Below are 21,652 nucleotides of genomic sequence, written 5' to 3' on the forward strand. Positions count from 1 at the left end.
AACAGTAAGAATTTTCTTTCCAATTCATATTCTCTCTCAGCTAATGAGATACTCTGAAACAGTAAGCAGTGACCCAATATAAATAATCAGGTAAGATTTTACTTATTTAAGTATAGATTTTAAGCTTCTACCATGATGTAAAAATTATTTTGTATTGCATCCCAGACAAAGATGAGGTGTCTTTCACACCTATGGTAAGACACATCAGTGAGATGCCAAATCTCACGTAAATTATGGTACCACTGCTATTATCAGATTGCAACAGATAGCTTGCTTTGAGAGGAAAAAAAGTTTTATTATACATCCAGTGCGGGAATTCTCCACCAACACTATAATTTCCAGCACACAATGAAGATCGCTGTTCTGATATCATAAGTAAAATGCTTATTTTTCACATTATAAATGGAGAAATGAAACACTAAAAAATAGAATGTTATCAGTCATGAGTGAAACCTAATAACTAAGCAAACCAAGAATGTAAAATAGGTTGGGATCACATTAGTATCCCACAGAGAGTTACCTTTAGGTTTCACTTGACTACAGAAACATTTGAAAGGATCCACAGGTAGCCTCTGTGGTTTTTGACTGCAGGAATTGCTGATGCTTGTGATTTAATAGCAGAGAAACTGAGGCTTCAAGCAATTGCATCTTCTCAAAAAAAAAAAAAAAGAAGATAATTATGTGTTTCATTTCTCTCGGAGGAGACCTTCGACCACTAACTGGACCCAAAATAAAAATTAGTTTTGTGTTCTCTTATGCAATTTCTGAGTAGGAGCTTGAAGCATTAAAGGAGAAATCCACTAATCTTTTCTAAAAAGGGAAGACAAAATACATGCACAGCAGAGATTCCTTGGTGAGCCATTAGCTCTTTTTTATTACAGTTACCCTTAAACGTCTGGTGCCATATCACTCTAGCAAGTGAAGTATCCACAGCATCTTTCACATAAGTGAAAGGAATTCATACTAATGAAGAATAATTCAGGATTTTGACTAACAAATATAAAAGGTATTAACGCCCCACCTGATTTATTTTGCCCCACCTCATTTATTTAGGAAAAATTACTTTGCTACTACACTTCCATAGCACTAGGATCCAACCCCACCCCAGCCATCGAGGACCTGGGATCCTGCTCTTCTCTCTAAGAAAAGACAGAAAGTTTTCCTGGGGTTTTGGCTTAGTAACAAGATAAACAAAAAGACCAAGAAAATCTGCCACATAATCAAAGCACACCATCACACAGATTGAAGATTTTCCTTTAAAAAAAAAAAAAGAAAAATCTGTCAGGAGCGTCCTGCAGAACACAGGCACACGCAACCCCACCATTCATGGGCACCATAAGCTAACCAACCATGCCGCCTCCAAACAAGCGTCGGGATCCCGCAATACCAGGTGATGGAGCACACTCCAGGACAGCCTTAGGGCAGGAGATGCACCTTAACTGGATTTATGCGTTTCTCTGCAGGCGGGCAGGTGTTCGGACAGGAGCGGGCAGACCCCCCGCAGCCAGCGTTACACGACTCCGGGCAGTTCTGCAAGCTTGAAGGCGCACAGGGAGCTGAGCTGAGGTCGGGCAGCGGAGAGGCTCAGCCCCACCAGCCGACGAGCCCACCCCTACCCCAGCAGCCGCCGGGCCGCCGCAGGGGGAAGGCGGCCGCGCCGTTATCCGCCCCGGCCAGCCTCGCTCCGCAGGGGACCCCACCTGCACCGTGTAAACCCAGCCGACGTCCATGTGGCTGTGGGCGATCACGAAGGCCCGCAGCTGCCCCCGGCCGCCGGCCCGCGGGAGGAGGCTGAAGAGCAGGAGGAGGAAGAGGAGCGGGGGGCGCATGGCGGCTCCGCGGGCTCCCGCCGCACTTCCGCGTCCCGCCGGCCCGGCACCGCCTCCCGGCACGGCGGCCCCGGGGCGGAGAAGCAGCGGCTGGCGCGCCGGCACCATCTTCACCGCCCGGAGGCGTCAGGGCCGCTCGTCGAGAGGAGCTGCCTTGTTAGGGGAAAAACCGAAAAAGCTGCAGCGGTTTTCCTGTAGCCGAGAGGATTCCGAGGCTCGAGGGGTGACTTTGTCTTGGCCCCGAGCTGCTCGGCAGGTATTTGAGGTCCCTGCGGCAGGGTGCGAGCGCCAGTTAAAACCACAGCCCCCGGGAGGTGCTGGAGGCTCTTGCTGGTAGCTCTGGGGCTGGTTTTCTTATAAAACTAGATTGCTCAGAGAGATGTTGACTTCTGCATCTCGGACGACTCTAAATCCTTATCGGTTTTTTTGAGGAAATTTCTTTTGAATTGAACGCAAGCTCTTTATTTCAGGGTATAATAGTTCATTATGGATTATTGTCTGCATCTTTGAAGGTTTGAAGTTGTAGCAAGATTAAATTTTATTTTATGTGGTTGACCTTCTGATCCCATTTAAATTGGTTTTATGACTCGTCTTATCACTGCTAGCAAGAGATGGACCCTGTGCTGAGAACTGAAAAGGTAGATTCTTGTGTCTGCATAAAGTCCTGCTGAAAAGGAAAAAAATCCAACCCATAATTAAAAAATGTTACAGGGTAATATAGCCCAAACAATATCCTCAAAAGTTTTGTCTGCAGTTGCACCAGCTTCTGCCCAATCTATCATTGGGATATTAAAAGCCCAAATAATTTAAACTATTTTTAAAAACTTTGACTCTTTAAAATACACAGTAGTATAATTTGACTGCATTGCTTCAGTTCTAGTTTGAGTAAATTACATGCTTTTAACAACATTACAATCCTGAAATGACAAAAAAAATCATACCAAACTCTAGCTCATTTACAACAGTGCAAAAGTAAAGGACACCGGATGAAGGTGGCACCTGCTCCCACCTTCAAGTTTGTCTGTTGATTTAGCATTGCTAGTTTCCAAATCTAGTTAAACCAGTCATCTCTCAGAAAGAAACAATCACAAATAGCTTAAGAGTGTCCATCTACAGACTTACGCTGATAAAAGTAATAGATTAATTCATACTGGACTACCTGGCACTTGGGTGCAAATTAACCCATCTCAATATTCAAGATACCTGTAGAAACAGATCACACACTGTAAATTTGATTTGCATCTATCCCCTCATATTAGAAGGAAAAAAAAAAATGTGTGCTGTATTACATGCCAAACTGGGTGAATTTTTTAACATAAAAAATTTGTAAATGTTTGAAGTCCAGAATGAAAAATGTGATGTAAGTCAGTAATATACTGAGTTGAACAGCATAAAATTGCTACATTTTATAAAAATTAAATCTAACATGAATGGATTCTCCCAGAACACGGCCCTTGTTTGCTAATTAACATGGTAGACTAGAGTTTTCTCCAAAAAGAAGAGGCTAACACTGGAATGCTAAGGTTAATTTTATTTATGATAATACCTTGTTATGAAGAGCAATCAAGGTCTGTAGGTAATTTGTTGGGGTAGTTAGTATCACTGTAAGCAGCTGGATGAAGCTTTACTTTAATACAGCTCTATGATACTCTCTTTTTCCCCAAATCATCAGCTTAAACCTTTTCAGTTCCAAGAAAGCTAGTGCACATCCAGCAAACATATGGTTTAGGGATATATATACACACACTGTCTAAATGAACTGGTGTTCTTTTACCCCAGAAGGCATTATGGTCTTTGTAATTTAGGTGAAGTTCCCAGGAAAGCTTAAGCGTTGGCGTTTTGCTTTGTTTCTAAAAGTAGCTGAGAATGTTTGCAGAACGTTACTCCCATTTTAAACCTATTTCCTTCAGAAAGTGTAATTGTCCTCCTTATTCTTTCACAAAGGCCACAGTGTGACACTGTCTTGGATGCAGTGGAGAAGAATATAAATATTTTAACAGAATACTTTTATTAGGAAAAATTGAATCAAACTGCCCACAGTTTACGCACCTAAAGGCATTAGGAAGGTCTCCACTTGTTGCAAAAAGGGATGAATGTAGGTATATCAAGTAGAGCTTATGCTGAAAATAATGCTTTCCCACTATTTACATACTGCTTCGCAAATAGCAAAAAGCTAGATGGAGGAGCCAGTGTAATTGTGCCATGACAGCTGCCTACATTGGTATTTTATCCTCTTGTTGGCTCCTAATCTCATAGTATGGCCTGATTATAGTCTTCCTGTATTATTTCTTAAGCTTTTCTCATCTGCCCATACAAAGTGTGTTTGCTTTCTTTGACATGAGCTGTGCTATACGTGGGCCTCTGACACTGTCACCTCAAAAAGACAGAAGATGTAGGCAGGATGCTGCCAGCTATAAGCTAAGCAATCACAATCCTGTTAAATTAAATACCAAGAAATCTACCTGGTGAACAGAACAATTAACGTACCTTTGCATTTCCCTCCTGTGGTGTTTTTGGGGTGGATGTCTAGAATCCAAGCATAAAGGCATTTGTTAACATAAGTTCACTCTAGCTGACTGTTTCAGTGTTTTAAAATTTGCCATTCCCCTAAACATTTTCCAGCGGAGGCAAAGGTCACTACACAGAGCACTTAAGCCTACTTGATAACGTTTGCTTTTTTACTTACCTCTCATGGATGGTGTAAAGACAGTTTGTGCATCCACAGGGGTCCACGCACCAGATGAAAACTACTCTCTAGCCTTGCAGTGATTTCAGCGTATAGAAAACCTGACAATTTACGTGGTATTTGCAGCCTTTATCCATAAGGTAGCCTACACAGCCTAGGGATGGGAAGAGAACTGAGGTGAATGTCGTGAGGAAAACACAGCTGCTGGCACCTGGTGTGTTGAGCTGGGAGAGACCATACGGATGCTAGCATGGGTGACACTGGCGAGGCCCCGGTGTGTGGGGTTCTCCAGGGGTTGTGTGTCCAAGCTCCTGGTACAGCTGGGGATACCCACCCGTGGACGCCCGGCTGGCCGCACCGCAGGCAGTGTGCCTGAGGCACTTGGAGGGACACGGCGCAGCCGGCGGCACCTGATGGGGAGTTGATGACTGAAGTTGAACCAACAGCAGGGAGGAGCCTCTACTCTGGGCCGCGGAGGGAGGCCGGGAGGAAGGCCAGGCTGTGGCGTCGCATCCCGCCGCCGCCGTGGCTGGGGCTCGCCTCAGGCAGAGCGGCCGCCCAGCCCCGCCGGCAGCCCGCGGCGTCCCGCTGGGGGCGGCCCCGCTGGCAGTCCCCGGACCCCCGCCGCGGTGCTGGGGCCACCCCGCGCCCGCTCACACCTGTTGGGGCCACGGCAGGGCCGGCGGTGCCGGGCACGGCGGGTCCTGGCGAGGCTGCGCCGCCTCCGCCGGGAGCTCCGGGCGGAGCCTTCCCTCCTTCCCGTCCTCCCTCCCCCGGCTCCCTGAGCGCCCCGAGGCAGCGCCGGCTGCCTGCGCCGCCCGCTCCGCTGGGAGAAGGAGGAGGAGGAGGCGCCCCGAGCTACCGGCGCTGGGAGCAAAGCAAGTAACAGTTCAGAGCACTGGGCGCCTTTTGGAGGGCAATACACATGTCCCACAAGCAGGGTATCTGGAAATGCTCCCCCTTCTCTCGGCCCTCCCTGCTCTCCTCTTATCCCTCCGTTCCCTCCTCTGCCCCCTCCATCTCTCCTCCCCACTCCTCCGGCTCTGCCTCTCCCTTCCACCGCCCTCTTTCCCTTCTCCCTTCCTCAGCCCTCTTCCCCGCGCCGGCCCTGGGTGCCCCCGACTGACTGTGCCTTTCCTCCCTGCCTAGTTGGTGGCCCCCCAGGCGAGAGCGCGGTTGACTGGTGCCTCTACCAGCTCAATGGAGCAGCCGAGTTTGAGGTCTCTGAAGGTGAGTACAGGGGTGCTGAGGCGGGGCGCGTCCCCTTGGCCACTGCCCTGGCTGGCGGCACGTGGAGAAACACGGCTCGCTGGTGGGAGGGCGGCTGGGGCAGAACATGGGAGCCGCCCCGGGGCGTGGGACCTGTGGGGTGGCGAAGATGGCGCATGGGCCCAGCGCAGGAGGGGAGGTGGGCTGGCAGGGGGTGGCTGCCGATGGTTTGTGCGCCGGGCCTCGTGTAAGTGTCTTGCCTGGTTTGGTTTTGTTTTGTTTTTTTGGCAGAACTCGGGTTTTGCAGCTAGCGGCCTAGGTGGCATCAGTCCTCTTGGCCTTGGCATCGGTGGCTACTGGTGTGAGGGAGGCTGTGTAGTACCTGCTGGGAAGTTTTCTGGCCTTTTTTTTTTTTTCTCCCTCCTTAACGTTGAAGAGAGAGGTAATCTGGAAAGTTTAATTTTTTAATATTCTGTGATCAGAAAAGGAACAGCCTTTGGGTGCCAGGGCAAGAAAGTCTCCCCTCTGTCTCTGAACCACGTATGATTTTGAACATGCAGAGTATTTAAACTTAGATGTCTACCTATATTTTCCAGTATGCCAGATGCATACTGTGCAGTGTCCGTGAGCATATTTCAGTGCCTGTTTTCAGTGAGTTAAGTGGAGCTAGGACTTCATCTCCACATTTTGGTCTGTTGGTGTTATGCATGTCTGAGGGGAGTGCATTTACTGTTTGTAAGGGCTTAAAATGCATCACAAATTCAGCTGGACTGAAAAACTTTCTAATGCTGAGGAAAGTGACGCACTGTAATAGATTGGCTTCAGGTTAGACATTAGGGAAAGCTTTTCAGCATTGAAGCGTTAGAATATATGGGGTAGGTAGACAATGAAATCTCACTCACTTGAGGTATTTAAGGTTTGTTTCACAAACATGGGTTGAAGCAATAAAGCTACAGATCTTGCCTTGGGGCAGGTAGATAGTCTACCTGTTTGGGGTCTCTTTTAGCTTTATTATCTGTGATTCTGTGGGATGTGAAGTTTTGTGTTATGTCTTGTGTTTTGCTGTTTGAGAAGTGATTTTAAACCCCAGTGTACTAATAATAAGCTACAGCTTGAGCAAGGCTTTGGAGTAAGTTTAATTTTTCCCCCCAATTATTCCATGGTGGTTTATATTTCAAGGTATATTTAATAGTGTGTAATTAGACACACTTGCACACTAAAGCATTTCTCAAAATAAAATATGTTGTGATTTTGTGCCTAGATTAATTTTTTTTTTTTTTTTTGTGAAACTGCATACCAAACCAGATGTGATGACGATAGGTGGGGGTGGAAATTACATCCGTGTGAGGGAGTGTAATGAGTGAGTGACAGCATTTCTTAGGCATCATAGAATGTTGAAAACAAGCTTTAGGTTGGCATTTACTTTCATTTAAAGATTTGAATGAGTAGAATATGCTTCTTAACCTTATTTGTCTGGGTAAATACCAGTGTTTCAGCACTGTTTTGAGACTATAATGTTTTCTTCTCAACAGGTGTTTTATTCCTTTGATTTTTTGGGTCATCTTTTATCACATGACATAATTTTTTTAAATTCGTTTGCTAACCCTGACTTCAGTTCTCTTTTACACTGGCAATTTATGGATGCCCAATTTTACTTCATGACTTACATGGAAACCTTACGTGTTTTCTCTTCTTTACTCAGCATGGGAATATGTGAAATTCAGAGAACAGGAAACAGGCTGAAGCAGTGTAATTTGGTCACATAAGCTATAGAGTCAAAGTCATTTGCAGGTAGTAAACCCTGTTTATGTTAATAGGATTATATATAACTGTGACGTGCATTTTCCAGAATACATGTTGTCTATTAAATGCCACTGATATCTAGGAACACATACGGCAATATAATCAGCACACTTTGCAGAAGTGAAAAACAACGTTTAAAAGAAAGGACCACTATGGCAGGTGGCTTGACCTCTTTTGCATGCCAGTGTTTTGGATCAAGTCCAAACCCTTTCCTTTGCTGAAGTTTGCCTCTAAAATAACTTAAATTACACAGAGCCAAACAGAATCCTTAGGTTAAAATGGATTGTTCCTGTGACTTCCAAAGCAGATTTTTTTTTTCTATCTTTATCCCAGTTTTTTTTACTTTCCAGAAAGGCTACAACTGTTGTGATTGCAGCTGCATTGGTTAGGACCACCTAACCAATGGACAGAAGGACTAATTAATCTATATTAAATATTATTGTGTGTTTATTTATATATATATGTATAGATATCTATCTATGTATATCTATCTAGATATATATCTGTATAGATAAACATTTACATATTAATATTCTGAGTTCAATGAGTCCTCTGGGAACCTCTTGCTGCTTTTGCTATTGAATGCATGCAACGGCCTTGCAGTACTCTGTCAGTTAGACTTCAGAATTGTGTTCTGCAACATTTCTGTCTTAGACTAGGAAAGAAAATTATTCTTTTTCCAAAAATAGATGTGTTAGATGAAAAACATTCATTTACATAACAGAAAAGCAAAATTGCATATTTCAAATGCAATGAAAAATAGAGCATAGTAAGTAAAACATCACAATCAAAGCCAAGATAATCATGTTTGATTTAGTCTTCCTGCCTTGAAACAAAACCCTATTTTAAATATTGCTACTTCTATAATTAATGTCTAAGTGCCAAATATATTTTATTCATGCTAAAGATCTCAAAGCACTTTGCTCACATTAAGTGCAGCCTCACAAAAGCTGTATGAAGAACAGTATTAGAGTATCCATTTACAGGCTAGCAAAATGAAATATCGAAGTTAAGGATGTGATTTTTATAGAAGCTGAATGTCAGGTATTAAGCAGCTAGTACTTGGGACTTCTGAAAAGTCAAATCTTGTACTGGTTTGTCCAGACCATCTGGTGGACTGTTAGCAGGACTGCTTATTCCAGAACCTTTGCTTCAAGTTCCAAATCACATTAACTTCTTGCAAACTTTGTATAAGTTAAAGCATGTTTGAAATATTTTATGTTGTGAATTCTAAGGTGGCATTATGTTATTCTAGATAGCATTACATTCAGTAATGATTATATGGTTAATGAAAAGATTGAGTCAAAAATCATATTTTTAGTTTTCACTCTTAAAGTTAGCTTGTCAGAGACTTGAAATTGGTTCACAGTGTAAATTGTCTTTTCATCCGTTTTGTAACTTTATGCTCTGGTGTGTCTGAAAGCCCTGTTAACATTAGCACCTTGTGAATTGTGATGTGAACTTTCGTGTTACCTTATGCTGCTCTAACATTCTCTTTTATTTCTGAGTACTTTGAAGAGAGATTTATTGAGAAGATGGATAATATACTATTTTGTTGTAGAGGTACGTTTGAATAATGTACCATTTGAAGGAACTAGAAGACTTGCGAACTGATGAATATGAATTTAATCACTGTCAGGTTTACCTCCAATAGCTTTCTGTAGTTTTCAATCGAAGACAAGTCTGGATTTGATTCAAGACTATCTTTTCCATTATTACAGGAATTCCATGGAAAGCAATGTGATTGCACAAGCTTACAACTGAAGTAAGGTCCTTGTGAGTCATGCCATCATTAGTACGGCCTAATTAAATAGGAAGTCTCCATCCGTAGATGCTTTCACATCTCAGTTGTTTTTTGGCTGAACCAAACAATTGATTTTTCCTTGGTATCTTATAAAAAGACATGGTAGCAGCTCTTTTCTTAACACTTCACAGTGTGCCAGCATTTCTTGTGAAGTATGATCACCACAAATGGATGTTGTATTTCCAAGAGGCCTTATTTGGAGGGGTGTGCTTTACAGTTCTGGGCTCCCAGTTGTCCAATTTGGAGATTTAGTGAAGTGAACTGTGCCTTTTCTGCACCCCACAATTCTGGGTTTCTTCAAAGGAAGCCAGGGTGCTTGGAAGGGACTGGTATACCCCTTGTCTCACCCCAGCATACATTTAGGACACTACTAGCTTGCATACAGCACTGCAAGGTGCGTCCCAGGGCTCGCATGCACCCTAATATACCCTCTGATGCCATGTATGTGGATGATACTATTATTCCAGTCCTACTTCATACATCCCTGTTTATACATTCAGCAACTCCCTGTATTTCATCCCTCTTTATTTTACAGTCACTTATGTTGGTGTTTGGTTGGTTAACTCTCACTGATGTCTGGGCGCTGCTGCAGCACAGGGAAAGGGCTCCTGTCTGAAAAGTGTTATCATCACGCTTTGCTCCCATTATGACATTATATGTGGCTGTGTAAGACCAGACCCAGTAAATGACTGTCTACAAGAAAATGTGGATATTTGATTATACTTCTATTTGTTGCTGCACAATCTGACATTTAGTTTCAATATGAAAAGTTCAGCATGATAGACGAAGAGGAAGGATTAATGTATACTGAAATTATATTATCCATGTGATAGCTTTACTTCTAGTGATACTTATCTACAATAATAGTCCATTTTGTGATATTTTTATCTATTGTTTATGGAGTCTTTGTTTATACATGGCATGGGTTTTGTAAGAATCTTTCATTCAAATATTTCTGTAGATTACTATAAAAAAACTTCTTGAATGACAGTAAAATACTGGAAAGTATATGTACTTCTTATGAAAAGGAAAAGGTGACTGGCTTATTTACATTTCTCATTTGTTGTTTCCTAATTTTGTGTTTTGATTAAGAGTTGGTTTGATTTTTATGGATTAAATTAATTAAGTACATTAAGATTATTTAATTGCAATGATTTATAAAATCCTTGCTTTCATAGAGTTTCTATTGGAACTTAATATGGGTGCTAGAGTGTTCCTTCTAAGAGTCACTAAGTGTCATTTGACCATAAAACAAATACTTTGTTAACACTTCGTTAATTGTTTTGTAAATATCTGACTGAAGACGTTAGCTCCTTTTCAGTAACCTGAAAAATGGTGTTGCTGTTTAGATGAAGCTTGAAAAACAGACTAAGCTTTTTTTAAACCAGGTTTTCAGATTTTCCTGCCCTTTTCAAGGACTCCACTCACTCCCTCTAACATGCTGTACTTGTTTAGGTAATTATCTGTCTCTTTGATGCCAGAAGTTGCAGCCTTCATCATCTCAGTTTCCAGGATGTGGTCTTCAGCCAATTGCCTTTTTACTCTCTAATCTCCCATTGATCCTTTTTCTTTCCTTCTAGTCTGCCCCTTTTTAATATTTTTACTTACATACTCAGTAGGTTTTTCTACTTTCTGTTGGTTTCCTCAGGTTCAGTTTTACTTTTCCATTGTCCTCTGTAACTCTTCTCGCTGCTAAGCAGATTGGGGGGGGGGTCTCAGTCCATTGACTGTTGCAGGGTCTAGCAAAGGGGTCTCCCCTCTGTGTCATTGGAAGTCTGCCATTTGCAGCAGGTGCCTGCACAGCAAATCTTAGCTCTTTTCCCTCTGTCTCTCACTATTTCCAGGTCTACAAGGCTTACCATTTTATATGATCCTTTCAGTTCCATCCAAATAACTCCTGGCAATTTTGGTTTTATCCATGCTTGAATGATCAGAATTTCCTTGGGTGTTTCAGTTGGCTGAATCGTTTAAAATGCAGTCAGTATACATATCATGAAAGATGAAATCACACTGTTGTGCACCTCATTATGCGGGTATTAGCAAGTCAAAAATCATGCTTTCAAGTTATCTAGTCCAGAATTTAACAGGGACATCTTTTATGCTCCCTCTTTCTCATTAAATATGCAATAATTTAATTTATAAATAATTATAAATAATATAGTATATATTATTTATAAATATATAAATAATAACACTGCTATAAATAATAACACTGCTGAAGTAAACAGTGATTTCATTGGGGCCACAACTTTGCCATTTAGACTAATTTTTGCATTTAAGTCAAACATTATCATTCAGCTTGAATAGTGATGGACAATTTAAAGAGTATAGAATTGCCTGTGGTTCCAGCTGAGATGCAGAAAAATCACTAGGTCTTCACAAAGCCTCCTCTTCCATTCCAGAAAGCCAGGGTTCCTTTATGGAGCTGAGTTTTATATAGGGGTAGAGAGTACCCATTTTCTGATCTTTCCAATTCCAGTTTACAAATGTGTGCAGAAATTGCCCAAGCTGTCTTGGAGAATGTCTGAATAGCTGATGTGCAGCGCATTTTTCTCCTACTGTGCAGTTTTTTTCTGTATGAACCTGTCAAAGCTGAAGGAAATTCCAAGATAAGATTCTTCTGTTTCACGAATTACAACCCAGAAGCTTAACTTCTGCAAATATGAATTCAGAAGTCATACTGCAGGCCATACAGGTGGGAAAGTGACCTGTTTTTAATATTCTTATTTATAAGTTCTTTTCTGTAAAATGCAGTAAAATGCATTTTTCAGTAAAATGCAGAGAGATTTAAAGCAGAAGTCAATATCTTTTCTTTTGCATGTCTGATGAAAAAATTCCAAAATTATATCAAACTATTCAGGGGTTTCAACTACTTTTCTCTCCTAGGATGCTACTCAGATATAAACTCCTTACTCAAAATAATGGTCAGTAGCTCGCATCTTTATAAGTCTCTGTGTGATCCCCTAATGGTATATGACAAAACCCCAAAATCATAGAATCCTAGAATGGTTTGGGTTGGAAGGGGCCTTAAAGATCATCTAGTTCCAACCCCCTTGCCATGGACAGGGACGCCTTCCACTAGGCCAGGTTGCTGAAAGCCCCATCCAACCTGGCCTTGAACACTTCCGGGGATGGAGCATCCACAGCTTCTCTGGGCAACCTGTTCCAGTGCCTCACCACCCTCATAGGGAAGAATTTCTTCCTTATAGCTAATCTAAATCTACCTTCTTTTAGTTTAAATCCATTACCCCTTGTCCTATCAAAATAGTGAAAGATATTATTTACTAGCCAAATTCTGCATCTTGCCATTGAAGTTGAATTGTCGTTGTTTGGTGATCCAGAAGAGGGAGCTACCTCATAAATTTTTAGCAGTTTTGAACTTAACGAAGTCTCTTTTAAAACCCCTCATGGATTTTTTTGTTGTTGTTTTGTTTTGTTTCTAAGACTGAATCCAGAGATTTCATATGATGTCATTTTGGTCACTCAGTTCATAGTCTGCTGATTTCTAAGGACATCCTTAGAGACTTAGTTCTTTGATTTCCTTCAGTTTTCAGTATCAGTTCAGTGTTTGTCTTTAAACATTTCGTTTTGTATAACGCGCTAAAACGTTTGGTTGATATAATGATTGCAGTCCCTTTTATTTAATCTGCTGAGTCTTTTTAAACATAGATGTTTCTTACTAGCATGTCATGGATGTTCACAGATGTTTTCTGTAGCATGCAGGAAGAACTTTGTGGTGGCTGGCCTTCCTCAGTGCAACTCCATCTGAGACGGAGGTGGCTTCTGGGCCATTTTACTATTTTTTTCTGTGTAAGGGGTGTTTCTTCTGTTTGTCCCAGTAAGCAGATACAGGTAGTATTTTCAAAATAGCAATATATAAGTAAAATAGCAAAACTAATGTGCACACTACGATGCGCTTTCTCTCCCTCTTTCTTTCTTTTTTTTTTAGAACTGCAATGTAATTTATAGTGAGTTAATATACCATTTATGAGCTATAAAAGTAAAGGAGCATGAGGTACTGGGAGAAGGCATTATAACATGTACTTATTAAAACTTGTACTGATGGTCAGGAAGGAGACCAGACTTTTCTGGACATATTTTGAAGTGCATGATTTAGCTAGGTTCTGGTTTTCCTTGGTTGGTGGAACTCTAGATTCCTACCTTCTATAATGATAAATCGTGTCAAAGCTATCATACCTCCACGTTTATTGTTGGTCACTTTGTGTTAAGAACTGATGCAGTGATGTGACTTTGTTTCCTAAGGTAACTAGGGTAGTGAGAAACAGGTGAGTCTTTTTTCCAACTGAATAATATGTTCCCTGTTTTTTGTCGTAAGAGCTAAGGAGGATGCTCTTAGTATTATGAAGCTTGTCTTTGTTTTTCATCAAGAAGAGTGAATACAGCACTGTGCTGCTTATTTCTTTGTGGATAATCACCTTTATACATTTCATGTGAATTTTGAGGTGTCATTGGAGCCTTCTTTTGCTGGAGATAAGTACAGGATAGTAAAAGTCCTTCCAGTGCCACTGAAGGGTGAGAATGAAGCATTTCATTTGTTATCAGCATTGAATACTGCTGCACGTGGTAGTATCCTGCTGTTGACTTACTTCCGATTTCCAGTTAGTAAATCTCTAAATATGGCTGCTTTCATGGAAAGTACCACTGGATTCCATTCATGCCTACACGTGGTATTGTCATGTGGCCTTCAGGTTATATATGCAAACTGCTCTGTTAGAGCATTCAGACATTGCATTAAAAAGTCGTGTACAACATTCCCAAAGTTAAGTGTACCACCATGAAGAGCTCTGTGGCCTATTTTGAGTTATTTTGTAAAATACTTTTGAAAATTCTTTATGTATTTTTTACATGCACACAAACGTATGCACACACACGCAGTTTTTTCTTATGTTCATGCAAGGTTTGTATAAAAATCAAAGAAAGTTAAATTAGATCAATGTACACATGTTTGACTTTTTCTTCCTCCAGGAGGTTTCAGAATAAGTGCATAAATAAATACTGTTTGTTTTATATACATAATATTTTGCACGTGTGATACATGGCTATTATAGTTCAAATATATAATATTTTAAAATACTTGTATGTTCTTAAAGCTGATGACCTATTTGTATGTTTTTAAGTCTTCCATTAAATGCAGTATCTTTTCAGAATGCATATGTTCCCCAGATGTTTTGGCTATGTTTATTTACAAGCACGTTTTATAGAGGCTCATGTCACAGCGGATAGAGTTGACAGTTGGGCTGATTGCAGGAATATGCAAAACATTAACCTCATAAATCTTTCTCCACCTATCGTATTATGTAATTTCTACAAAATATTTGGAAGTATGCTGCAAGAGACAGTTCTATTATTTTCGTTGGAACCATTTTGGTATTGCAGTTAAAGATGATGTATTCAATTCAGAGGTAATTATGTCTAGACACTAACAGGGTCCATTGAGTTGACGTTCTATTCATAGAGACGGCATGTGTCATTCAAAAGGGAGTTGTAAAACTGTTTAGGATGGTTGCATTGTTAGTGATGTGCATTTCCATTTCAAACAACTGCCATAACTAATTACCATATTTAGTAGAGTCTTCTTGGAATCCTGAAACGAAAATAACCCACAGTTTCTTTGGGAGATATGAATGATGTTAATATTCCTTCTCTTTATACCCTGAGTGAACTCCTATGTTATGACTAGACTCAAAGATGCAAAGTGGAGGTGTTACTCTTGCAAGACTTAATGGTTTCTTGTTAGATCTGTCTTATTGAGTAACCTTCATGATCTTTGAAATTTTTAATATGGAGGCTGTTGTTTGTTGATATCTGTTTTTGTCCATCAGATAACTCTTATTTTTGAAGCTTCTCTGATAAGCTCTTGTGTTAGCATTATAAACTCTGCTTTGAAATTATATGCTTATTCTAGCAATACCCCATGCTTCAGATTTTGTTTATTTGCAAGAAGCCCTAACTTGGAGTCCTTGATAATAGTATGCAAAGTAGATATAATCAATTTAAAATAAGAATGAGCTCACATTTTAAGAATAATTCTTATTTTTCTTGCATTACAATTTTAAAAATTCAAAATGTGTTTTTTTCCTGTGAGGTTTTTCACGTGAACGGATTTTTTTGTTTCTTAAGCTTGGCAAGCTGTTACTTTCAGTGCATACTGTTTCCTCTATTCTAAACCAGGAAAGCACAGCCATATTTTACTTTGACTGCTTTTCCTGGGTTTCTTAGAGATTTTGCTCCCTAAGAACACTTGACCTAGTGGAACGTCCACCTTTTCTAAGTGGAAGCTAAGGAGACCTTGTGCGTCGGCCAAGTGCATTGAGAGTGTAGCTGTGCATTGATGTTTCTTCAGAAAGGTGCCACCGTGCCTCAGGAACTTTGTGACTTTATGTTGCTTTTTGATTTCCCCCTCTCCTCGTGCTCCTCCACAATAAATAAAGATCTTACTTAAAAGGTAATACCTATGTTGACTTTTCTGGAAGTAGCAACTATGCAATGCAATTTATTTCAATTTAAAAATACTGCAATATTAACTTGGTACTTCCTATTTCTAATCTGATCATTTTAGAGGCATAATTGTTCAGTGACAATTCCAAAAATACACAGAGATGTGTTAAAGGACTGACTCTTTTTTTCCTGATGATGTCAAAACATAAAATGTACTAGTGGGGAAACAGTAAAAAGAATTATTTTGCATCAAGGAAACTGACCTCAAAGTTTGAGCTTCTTGATTCTACCATGAGACATATCAGCTCTGCTAAAGAACATCTCTAGTAGCAGTAAGAGGCTGTCTGTCTTTCTCTCCTATGCTGAGGTGAGTCTCTGTAGCAGCTCGTGACCTATATTACACATCAAATGTCAGTTCTCAATACTCTTATGGCAGAAATCACTTCCTTTTACTGCATGTTCGTAAAGTACCCAGAGCAATGCCTGTGCTGACTGGGGCTAGGCAATACTGACTTTGACAGCCCTGTCACACTTGCAAAGCACACTCACTTACAAAGAAGCTGCAAAGCATCTGACAAATGTATATATACATCCTCTCATCAAATACCTGAAAGAAAGCATGTACTAAAACCCTGTGGTAAAAAAGTTGAACAAATAAAGGAAGATTGCAAACCCCCAACTTTTAGTGAGATCATCGCGTGCTGCTATTTCTATGGGTACCCTGCCGCATTTGACTCACAGGTTTTATGTGGCTCTATTTTACTTCTTGTGTATGCAGTGTGAGAATAATTAGAGCTCTGTACTTCTCCAGACATGGAGCTGTGTGTTGTTTCTTTGGTAAGAATAGTTAAATATGTAACCATCTGTGTAGGTTCCTTTTTCCTTTTCATGGAAAAAACCCAGAAAATGCTTACCTATGTTAATGTAACATTTGAGTTCAGATGATAGCACAAGTCAAGAAATTCAAAGATATAGTTCCCACAGCAACCATAATTCAACCTCATTGCTGTGAAAGCACAAAAACCCACACCAAATACCATGCAGAATACTGCATATATGCAAGTGTGTGAGATACAGTTGCTAGGAGAGCCATAAATTTTGATTTCCAGAGTTATTTAGATTCACATTTTATATCTATTATTATTATTATTACTATTTGTATTTTATTGAAACAGTGCAGTAATGAAAAGCTGATGAAAAGAGGCCAGTTGGATTAGTGTATCTTTTTGTACAAACAATAGATTATATTACTATCTCTGCCTTTTTGACAGATTTTCCTTTATTTCTAAGTGAGTAATATTGAATGTGAAATATAATCTGGCCTGCTTCCTTATCTGATTCTATTTTTTCTCTTTGTTTAGCCCTATTCCTGAACTGCAGCTAATGAGGTCTATTCGTTTGCCTACCAAGGATAAATAAACCAGATATTTATCCGCATGTAGTCATACATCTTGTTATTCAACCACATCCATAGCTTAAGGTTCCATTATAAAATATCTCAAAGCATATGGGACATGTTTCTTTTCAATATCTATTAGGATTCTTTTGGTTTCTTTGTTTGCCAGCTAAGTCTGCCAATTCCTGGATTTGGTTGTGTTAGACATGTTTCATTATTATCACAGTTAGTGAAGAGGTGGAAGTGTCCTTGTTTTGAAATTAGAAATATGTAAATATTTCAACTATGGTACTTACTTGGCACAGAACATGTTTTATAAATAATATTTACAGGATTTCCAGAAGTTGGTTGGCTGAAATATCTGTATGATATGTTTTACTTAACCTTTCGGATTTGGCCAATGGAGAGAGAGACTATGATGTTTGAAGATTGGTATATTAAGTCCCCTTCACATGGGTGATTGTTATATCTGTAGGCTGGATTGAGCATTCATGATTATTTAAAAAAAAAATTCCTTTTGACTGAGGCATATGTTAATACCTCATAATTTATTTGAAAAAAAATCACAATGTAACTGTATCTCACCAATCATTAAAAAAAAAAAAAAAGGAAGTGACACAGGATATGGAAAGGTTAATGATAAGAGGTTCTCTTCAGTAAACTACAAAAAATTTAATTTGGACTTCATGTAGTTTCTACCGGACTGATTTTTCTTAGCCCTCCCTCACATCTTAGTCTGCAATATGAGCCCTTTTATGGACAGTCTGGGCAGAGCTGAAAGACTGATTGGATGTGAAAAATGTTCTCCTTGGGAAATCCTTGGATCCTGCCCTTCCCAGATAGTTAGGCAATCTGCTCTAGGAAACCTGTTTTGACAGTGCCTGTTATCTCTGCTAGGCAGAGTCCTATAGGGACCATCACAGCCTACCTCAAAGCCAGGGTTAGGGGAATTCACTCTGCAGCCCGCTGCCTTCCCAAAGCTTTTATTGTTCTGTTTCATTTTGTTCAAAAGCTAGTTATGAACTGTATGCATATTATTGTACATGTGTTTAAAATAAAGTTGTTAGTTTATATGAAATGTGGGTTTCCTTGTGTAAGAATTTATGAACTGAAGTTTGAACTCTGTCTGAAAATTAAGACAAAACATTCCCAGTTGGTCAACAATTTGTTAGTAGATAAACACAGCAAGATTAGTTAAATTCTGGCTATCATCTGATCAAGGGTTGTTCTAGTCTTTCCATAGGGACTTTACTGTTTCTGTAATGAGGAAGGGGACTGGGAATTGTGAATCACAGGGGATTTCTTAAAGGGACAGGCGGAGTGCTGGAATTTGAATGGAATCCTGGGTAAAAATGTGATGCATGAGGCTGTATGTACTGCTGAAACCAGAACCCCTTCAATAAAGTGAATACCTAGGATATAGGTTTTGTGTAAGAACTGTGTCGTGGTCATAAGCTTGCATCGACATCCTGATGACATTTCTTGCTCCAGTGTATCTAGCTAATATTTTGGGGCTTTCCTAAAGTGTGGATAGTTACAAGGGTGTTTTTCTTTTCTTCTGTTTATCCTCTTAAACCTAGTAGTTGTGGTGTTAGTATTTGAACTGAAATAAGTAAGGGCAAACTTCAGTGGAAACTAAGAACTGCATTGGGATGATTAAAGGTAACTGGAAAGCAGCAAAACATTCTGCTTGAAATTGAGCTATTGCTAGTAAACAGTAATATATAAATAGACACAGTGTCTAAAAAACACTGAGTTTACATTCATGTTTCATTACAAGTTGATTGATAAGAGGGTTTCTGGATGATTTGGTGCAGTGATATGCTGTTATTTTATACAATTAATCGCTCTGCTTTTAGGTCTGGGGAAGTGAAATGCACAGTTGATACTGCCAGGGATTGCTGGTGATCTTCGCAACCTCATTTTGTTTCGAGGTGATGGGGATCCTGTGGGAGAGAACGGCTAAGCAGGGAACTGCTTTCTGTGCAGTGGCAAAAGTTCCTGATATTGTGAACAGGGTCACAGTTTCAACAGTTACTGCCATCAGAGGAGAAGGTTGGTGTATACTAATGCATATATTTTTCTTCAAGCATGTATCGTCCTCTGTGTGCATATGGCCCCAGAGACGTGGATTTCCTAATGAAACGTAGGACTTTGATGAAAGGTGATGGCCATGTCACCTCGCAGTTCTCAGTGGAGAAGAAAATCTTCCTCAGTGGGATTAAAACCATCTGCTTGCGTCATGGGCTGTTAGGTGTGAGATACGATTTGACTTTCATTTATTAGTCGCCATTAGTAGATGGAGGGTTTTTTGGTTGTTGTTGGTATGGAGAATACAATGTCCCATCTGTTAGGGATTTTTGTCATTTCTCTTAATTTCAAAATATGTATTTTTGTCAACTACAATTAGCTGGAAAGAATTAATGAAAAGGTTTTGCAATTTTTCAGTATGATTTTTCAGAATTTAGAGTATTTTACATCTATCTGCAGTCATTTATTCTGTCATCCAGTCAAAATTACCACAAAAATGTTTGAATTATACTTGTTAACTCTGATAGAAGTTTGGTAGTGCTCTGTTATGGAAGCTGGCAGTACAGTTACTTTTGCAGGATCGTATTTCCAGTTTCCAGCTTTGACCAGCTCCTAACCATTGAGGCTAATAATAATAATAATAATAATAATAATAATTCTTTTCTGGGTTTGCCTCAGGCTGATTTTTCACAGAAAATTCTAGTCAAAACTATGTACTTGGCTTTGAGCATAAGCCTCGCAAGAAAAAGCCTGGTATCCTTTTGCACATTAAAAAAAGAAATAATTCCATCAACCTTTCCTTCAAAAAGCTCTAATACTTGCGTGCTTTGAAGCAGGAACATCAATTTGACAAGGTGAATATAGTCAATTTGACTATATTCAGGAGTGTCTTTCACTGCCTCTGTGAATACCCACTCTGCTTTGACCAGTTTATAAACCTCTGAAAAATCACAGTTCAAATAATCTCATTTAAGTGTTGCTAGAGGTGGGCAGATAGAATTTTTTTTTTTTTCTTTTTTTCCCCCCTCCTTCTGACAGTTCTGCATACAGTGAACGTTCCCCTGTGCAGAACTGAATTGACCTTTCTCTAATTGCAATTCTGGTCTGATTTGGATCAGAGATTTTTTTTGGTATTAAGGTCCTACAACTTTCTGTTCTCTCTTTTGAATGGCGTTGGAGCTTTCTGTCTGCTGGAAGGAGGCAGAACCTCTGTCTGTTTTGATCCAGAGCAGGAACTGGCTGTCAAGAGTATCTTGGAAAAGGAAACTGGGCAGAAGGAATGGACTGGCACTGCGGAGCTCAGGTGGAAAGGAAATCAAAACTCATAAAAGCAAATGTGGAGGAGACTTGTAGCACCTGGTAGTCATGGTTATGTGCTGGAGCTGCCTGAGCAGAGGCTGGGAATGGGGTGAAGGCACAGGGTCGGGGAAGGGGCATTACTGGAAGGGGAGGAGAGACTCAGAGATCAGTCTCCTGCAGAGCCTAGAGTGCAACACAGCTTACTTGGGTACTGCTTCACTTTTCATACTAGAAATCTGCATGGCATCATTGTTAGCATCAGAAACAAAGCAGTACTCAAGTAAGTAAGTACTCAAGTAAGTACATACTTCAGTAAAGTGCTTGTGGACCAGCTCTTCATTGAAAGCACAGACTGATAAGTTTCTATAGCTATCAGTGACCTCCTTGGTTCAAGAGACAGGGAATTTTCCAATAGACTTTGTGATTTCAAACTTGCAGGTGATGTGTGAAGGTATTAAGCTTCCTGTCATCTAATGGAAGGTATTTGCTTTTTTAAGAACTTGGAAATTTTATACCTTTGAATACCTTTTAAAGATCACTTCAGAGTTGTCATATCAGGCATGCAATTGCCTGTGCAGCCTAATTTAAATGCCCTATGTGTATGCATTGTAGTATAATAATTATATGATGAGCGCTGTTTTAATTTTCACCCTGTTGAGCAGATGAATTAGAGTAGTGAAATGAAGAAGGCTGTTCTGTAGAAGCCCTGTCTGATCTATTGCAAAAATTGGAAGACATGTTGTCAACAAAGTAGCTGATCAGCGTTTTGGAGAGCTGGAATCTGTCGCTGTCCCTGTAGTGAGGTTTCTGTGTAAGGTGAGAATCAGCACACTTTTAAATGTGTTGTCCCTAATCATGTGTTTTTACTTCTCAGATATCTAGGTTGGGATGCTGAATTGCTGAGTCTTACAACTAAAGTCAGTGGAAATCTGTCCATACAGAAGGATATAAACAGTATAAAATATGTAAGGGATTGGGCCACATACTGAGTAGTGTGGAGAAAACAAGACAACTGCAAGTATGACATTAAGTGAGCTATATCCATTGTGTCTTGAATAAAGTAAGGTTAAAAGTTTCATATGATCCCAGCATGTACCTGTCATGGAGGACATTCTGGCATTTCAGTTTCTGATTGT

The 21,652-nt window shown here is 40.1% G+C and overlaps 2 protein-coding genes across 2 annotated transcripts in view; one reads left to right on the forward strand and one right to left on the reverse strand.

Moving 5' to 3' along the window:
* MAN2B2 (mannosidase alpha class 2B member 2) overlaps positions 1-1,856 on the reverse strand; it is a 33,095-nt gene extending 31,239 nt beyond the window's left edge. The window contains exon 1 of the mRNA XM_075499718.1: positions 1,701-1,856. Coding sequence (XP_075355833.1) covers positions 1,701-1,829 — 129 coding nt within the window. The 5' untranslated portion in view covers positions 1,830-1,856. The remainder of the gene's footprint in view (positions 1-1,700) is intronic.
* Positions 1,857-5,248: 3,392 nt separating this feature from the next.
* Positions 5,249-21,652, forward strand: part of PPP2R2C (protein phosphatase 2 regulatory subunit Bgamma) — a 203,417-nt gene continuing 187,013 nt past the window's right edge. Inside the window, exons 1-2 of the mRNA XM_075499719.1 lie at positions 5,249-5,456; positions 5,665-5,745. Coding sequence (XP_075355834.1) covers positions 5,441-5,456; positions 5,665-5,745 — 97 coding nt within the window. The 5' untranslated portion in view covers positions 5,249-5,440. The remainder of the gene's footprint in view (positions 5,457-5,664; positions 5,746-21,652) is intronic.

The sequence above is a fragment of the Mycteria americana genome, chromosome 4, assembly GCF_035582795.1.
Source record: "Mycteria americana isolate JAX WOST 10 ecotype Jacksonville Zoo and Gardens chromosome 4, USCA_MyAme_1.0, whole genome shotgun sequence".
Classification (NCBI taxonomy): Eukaryota; Metazoa; Chordata; class Aves; order Ciconiiformes; family Ciconiidae; genus Mycteria; species Mycteria americana.